At 46.8% G+C, this 6,000-nt stretch overlaps 1 protein-coding gene across 3 annotated transcripts in view; it reads left to right on the forward strand.

The window, feature by feature from the left end:
• The window catches only part of pknox2 (pbx/knotted 1 homeobox 2), a 64,145-nt gene extending 59,262 nt beyond the window's left edge, over positions 1-4,883 (forward strand). For all 3 annotated transcript variants that reach the window (XM_036525172.1, XM_036525174.1, XM_036525173.1), the window contains 6 exons: positions 3-138; positions 513-610; positions 2,048-2,167; positions 2,711-2,787; positions 3,498-3,676; positions 4,577-4,883. In XM_036525172.1, the coding sequence (XP_036381065.1) occupies positions 3-138; positions 513-610; positions 2,048-2,167; positions 2,711-2,787; positions 3,498-3,676; positions 4,577-4,839 (873 nt within the window). In that variant the 3' untranslated portion in view covers positions 4,840-4,883. The remainder of the gene's footprint in view (positions 1-2; positions 139-512; positions 611-2,047; positions 2,168-2,710; positions 2,788-3,497; positions 3,677-4,576) is intronic.
• The last annotated feature ends 1,117 nt before the right edge of the window (positions 4,884-6,000 follow it).

A 6,000-nucleotide genomic window follows, 5' to 3' on the forward strand; every position in this document is an offset into this window, starting at 1 on the left:
AGGACGTCCTGCAGAGCTCCACCCCGTCCATGACAGCAGTCTCCAGCTCTGTCAACCCCTCAGGCATTGTGGTCCCAGCCGGCACCCTGCAGCAAGGCAATGTCGCCATGACCACCATCAACTCACAAGTGGTATCAGGTAGGCTGTCTCTCTTTAAAATGGGGTTATGGAGTGCTGTGGAGTAGTGGTGACATTTGGTATGCCGTCTAAAGCAAGCAGCTTTTAGAGGAGCTTGTTTTAGAGGACTATCACTCTCAGAACCAGACCATTTGGGTACAAAAGCATATATATTACAGTACTCCAATCAAGTACTTAAGTGCTTCTGTTATCAACAAAATATGGCCTGGACCTGGCTTATGAAATGTTGATTAGTGTCCATATGGCTGCCAAAATTGTGTGATTAGTTCCATTAGATTACTTAGGAAATAGGAGAGCCTATTTATATCTGCTGGATTTCACACTCGCAGAAATGTACCCAGACTCCTTTGTGATTGTACTGTTCTGTCGTCCAGGTGGGACGTTGTATCAGCCGGTTACCATGGTGACGTCACAGGGACAGGTGTTAACTCAGGCTTTGCCCCAAGGGACCATCCAGATCCAAAATGCACAGGTGAGAGACCAGCTTTGCCCTGAGACACACAGAGAGGAGCCGCTTGGAGACATCAAGCGTAGCTTTTGTTGCTGAAGAAGGCTATGCCCCTGTTCAGCACAAGGGTGAGGCTAATGAACAGTGACAGAGGCAAGGCCAGCAGAGAGCGTGTCCCATGGCAGTGGGCAGGGCCCCGGCTCAGACCAGGGCAACAGTTGCGAGAAGCGGAGGCTGTCATAGATGAAGCAGTCACAATGTCGGGCAAGTAATCCCGTGTTTGACAGACAGCAGTGGCCTCAGCGAATACCCAGGACCCAGCCAGGACTGCGCTCTACACGTGGGCTGGGAATAGAGCACAGCCTGCAGCTACGTCCCTGACAAGCGCCTGGTAATGATACCCCGGCTCTGTGCTGCCAATTAATTCAGCCTGCTTCCTGGAACACGCATTCCCAGGGCTGAGGGAGGTGGGGGGAGGGATTTCCACGTGACACCCAGCTGCAATGGTAATGAGGGCTGTTTTTATGTGTGATTATTATTTATTTATTTTACAATCAGCAGGGAGCCCTCTTTCAGAACTTGCCTCACCAGTGTCTGCATGAAATTAATTGCATTTATTCTTAAAATTGAATTTTATTTATTTATTTACGACTTATTTTCCCCCTTTCAGAATGTGCTTGGAACATTCGCTGTTTTTTCAGAAGCTGCCATATTTTCAGTCTTCAAACGATGTGTGTTGTTGTAGTCACAGATGGATTATTAAAAATGTATGATTTTTTTCCTCTTACATAAAATACTTCTCTCAGCACACGTCCTGTATACAGAAATTGTTTCTGATTTATCGACAAAGGACAAATACCTCCAATTAGGAAGCAAGTTATCTCTGCCATGATCGTCACTTTGAACTCACACCTAATATTGTCACAGAAAGATACGATGGTGTTCCGTGACGCTGTTATTATCTTTGGGAAATACGCAATGGCATGCAAATCCAAAATGGTGTATGATCATATGGCTTTAAAAACAGACTTGATGTGAGCTGCTTGTGCCGGTATGGACGGTACTGTTGAAGTGGTTTCCTGCTGTGTTGGAATTAAGGCAGAAAGGTGACAAGTCCTTGTGTGCTGCAAACAGCAGTCCCTGGACAGAGTCCTGCAAAGCGTTCCTCACACTCCAGATGTAATTTCATTTAGTTTAAAAGTCGTCTTTTTAGAGTGTCAGCGAACTGAATAAAATAATTACTTAGGAAGGACTGTTAAGTCATACTGTCACCATCTGTTTTGAATATAGAAAGGCCACAGGCCTGCATTACTGTACACTTTCAAATGTTAGTATCAACACAGGAAGAAGGATGTGTTGCTATGGTGATGTAGGGCCTCGTCACCAGAGAAATGGAGCCCACCTTGCACTCCGTTGTCACCGTGGCAACGCTAATGCCTTTTTTCCCTCCTCTGCTCCCAGGTAAACCTGGACCTCTCCTCTCTCCTGGACAATGATGACAAGAAGTCGAAAAACAAGAGGGGCGTCCTTCCGAAGCACGCCACCAACATCATGCGCTCCTGGCTGTTCCAGCACCTCATGGTGAGGCGACAGAAGTGATGTGGGGGGGTGTGGGTGGGGACGCTCGTAGGTGTTGAGTTTGGTCCATCTGGGGATTTGGACCAGCTTCTCCAACTGCGCACCAGGACACCACGGTCTTTGCCATTTTTTTTAAAATAGCCCCAAATATAACACGTGCAGTGGAGTTTAACTTATCAATGTTGTGAAAAGGGTGGTGTTTAAGTTTGGTGTTTCAAGTTGAGGTTTCTCAGCCCTTTAGTTAACCCAGTTTACTCAGTTCATCTTAGGTGACACAGTTGCATTTTAAGACCAGCTGCATTTTGTGCTGTGTTATGTTACATTGCATTACAATATTGTCATTTAGCAGATGCTCTTATCCAGAGTGGCTTACAAAGGTTAGTTTTTTTTCATGTTAGGCATTTTTACAGCTGGATATTTACTTACTTATTTAGGTTTAGTAAAGACTGAGGCCTCCGCCTTACCCTGACAGCAGGGCTGATTTGCAGGCTGCTGGAGGAGTTTTTCAAAAATATGTTTTCCTCTCCAAACCTCATTCATCGTCAGCATCCTTACCCCACGGAGGACGAGAAGAGGCAGATTGCGGCTCAAACGAATCTCACTCTACTACAGGTCAACAACTGGTAGGTATCACTCAAAAAAACGTATATGGACCTCAGTTAAAAGCTGAAGGGAGATACTTATTTTATGTGAAGAAGGATTTTTAAAATTATCCCAGACAAGCACAAGTATGATTGTTGCTTTTGCTGTTGTATTTTTTGCTTACCTGTGAAGTCCTTTTTTATAACCAGTATTGCATTCATAGCAGTTTGGCTCCACCTACTGGTTAGATAAGTGCTCTGACATTTACTCATGCTGTGTAAGTGACGCTTTTGTCTGGTCATTTCTTGGCTGCCCTGAAATCTCAAATTGTACAGCCTCTAAAGTGTTTGATAGCGAACTCTGGTGTGAAAGTATGCTGGGTGTCTAACTGACGAAAGGGGTGTAAGAGTGTGCGTGAGAATCTTTCTTCTTCTCTCTCTCCTTCTTTTTCACTCTTCCTATCTCCTGTTCTCTCTCTCCCCCTCCCTCTCTCTTGCTCTCTCCTCCTAATTTCTCTTTCTCCTTCCTCCTCCTCCCTCTCTCCCTCCCCCTCTCTCTGCTCTATTTTTTCCTCATGTTCTTGCTTCCCTCCCTTCCTCTCCACTCTATTTTTCTTTCTCCTCACTCCGCCTCCCTTTCTCATCTTTCTTTCTTTCTCTGCCTGTCTTTATCATACTTTTCTCTCTCTGCCCTCTTTCCTCATCTTTCTCTCTCTCTCTCTCTACCATGTTCCTTCCTTTTCTCTCTGTAGGTTCATTAACGCCCGCAGGCGAATCCTCCAGCCCATGTTAGATGCCAGTAACCCTGATCCAGCTCCCAAGGCTAAGAAGATGAAGTCTCAGCACCGTCCAACCCAGCGCTTCTGGCCCGACTCCATTGTGGCCGGTGTCCTTCAGACACATGGAGCCCACTCCACCAACAATTCTGACAGTCAGTCACCTCCTATACTTACAGCCTTTAGTTCCATTTTGCTCCATGTTACTGTCACTCCCAGTTCTCTGTTATTGTCTCTCCCAGTTCTCAGTTATTGTCACTCCCAGTCTCCAGTTACCGTCACTCCCAGTCTCCAGTTACTGTCTCTCCCAGTCTCTCCCAGTCTCCAGTTACTCTCTCTCCCAGTTCTCTGTTATTGTCACTCCCAGTCTCCAGTTACTGTCTCTCCCAGTCTCCAGTTACTCTCTCTCCCAGTTCTCAGTTATTGTCACTCCCAGTCTCCAGTTACTGTCTCTCCCAGTCTCCAGTTACTCTCTCTCCCAGTTCTCAGTTATTGTCACTCCCAGTCTCCAGTTACTGTCTCTCCCAGTCTCCAGTTATTGTCACTCCCAGTTTTCAGTTATTGTCTCTCCCAGTTTTCACTTACTCTCTCTCCCAGTCTCCAGTTATTGTCACTCCCAGTTTTCAGTTACTCTCTCTCCCAGTTCTCAGTTATTGTCACTCCCAGTCTCCAGTTACTGTCACTCCCAGTTTTCAGTTATTGTCTCTCCCAGTTTTCACTTACTATCTCTCCCAGTCTCCAGTTACTGTCTCTCCCAGTTCTCAGTCATTGTCACTCCCAGTTTTCAGTTATTGTCTCTTCTTGTTTTCACTTACTATCTCTCCCAGTCTCCAATTACCATCTCACCCATTCTCTGATTACTACCGCTCCCAGTTTCCAGTTTCTGTTTCCCAGTTAAAGTTGCACCTAATCCCAGTCGCTCTGATGAAACTGCGCCGCCCCGTCTCATACGCACTGATCTGGTGGGGGTGCTGTGGCACTTTGTGTTGTCTGTAGCTGTGTGTGCCAGGCTGGGCCTGACCCATCTCTGCCCTTCTGTCACGTCTGTCCCCCAGGCTCCCTGGCGATGGACAGCCTTCAGCCGCTGTCCTCGGACTCAGCCACTCTGGCCATGCAGCAGGCCATGCTGGGGGGAGCGGAGGACTCCATGGACGGCACAGAGGAGGAAGAGGAAGAGGAGGAGGAGGAGGAGGAGGAAGAGGAGGAGGGGATGGAGGAGGAAGAGGAGGAGGAGGAGGGGAGGGGCGAGAGAGGGAGGCGGCTGCACGGTCCAGGTGTGAGGGACCTGGCCCTGGATCACGGCGAGGGCCTGGAGTGACGGGAGAGGAGGAGGAGGAGCAGGAGGAAGAGGACAAGCCCCCCCCCCCCAATGCATACCCATTGCCATGGAAACAAAGCACGTTCAGATTCGACCAGGGGCACTCCACCCTGGTGCCACTGCCATTCTCCCCCGCGGCCGACACCCCACAGAACCCGTGCAAAAATGAACCTTTAAACTACAGCAGAGAACTGGTGCAGCGGAGCACAGCAGGAGTTGTGGATTTCAATGATTGCAGTAAAGTTTTGTTTCTCCACTAGAACCGGGGTATTTTGAGTTTGTCAAACCCTCCTTGATTGTGTGTGTTTAAACACATGGAAGCACATGCTGTGTTTGCAGCTACCATAATGAGATTAGGAAAATAATAATAATAATGATAATAATAATAATATAACATTCAGTTATGTATGGAGGTCATTAATGTGAACAAGTTGTTGAGGGTGGCAAGCAGCTGAAATTCCCTGGAACGTTCATGCCATAGTTTACTGGAATGACTCATTGCTTCTCAGGTCAAACTCATTCTGCTCTTATTCAGCTGTTGTCTCATCAATAGATCCACAGAAACTCTGCATTGTCACAAATGGATGTTTTCTTAGAAGCATGATTTATAATAGTTCATTATTATTACTGTCAAGGACAACAAAAAATTCAGAAGGACAGCACAACGTTTGTATATTTGACCTTTCGAGCCAGTAGGCAGCTGCTCGCTTGAAAGGTCTATGAATGCGAGTGTACTTAATCAATTTTGTCTAGCTTTTGAAGGGACACTGTACATGTTGAACTCACCAGAAAGTGTAAGAGTAATAGATATTTTGCATTCTGTTAACTGTTTGGCTGGGTGACAGAACTGCGTTGAGAGTAAGCGATCCACACTCACTAAGCTGGAACGGTGCAATCAGCCGTCAGATCAAGTACATCTCACTTCTGAAAGAGATCCAAGCACCAGCCACATAGAAGGATTCTGTGCCTGCATCTCAGGCCCAACAAACCTCGTAAACATAAATGCGAAGAAAAAAAAAGCAGAAAAAAGGTGGACAGGCACTCTCTGTGAACGCTCCTCTTCTCAGCCCACCGGACTGGGAGAATTGACTTCAACAGGAAACGTCTGACAGGAAGAGCAGAGACTTACAAACGATCACAAGATTGGCTCTCGTCTAGAAC

The sequence above is a fragment of the Megalops cyprinoides genome, chromosome 3 (genome assembly GCF_013368585.1).
Source record: "Megalops cyprinoides isolate fMegCyp1 chromosome 3, fMegCyp1.pri, whole genome shotgun sequence".
NCBI lineage: Eukaryota > Metazoa > Chordata > Actinopteri > Elopiformes > Megalopidae > Megalops > Megalops cyprinoides.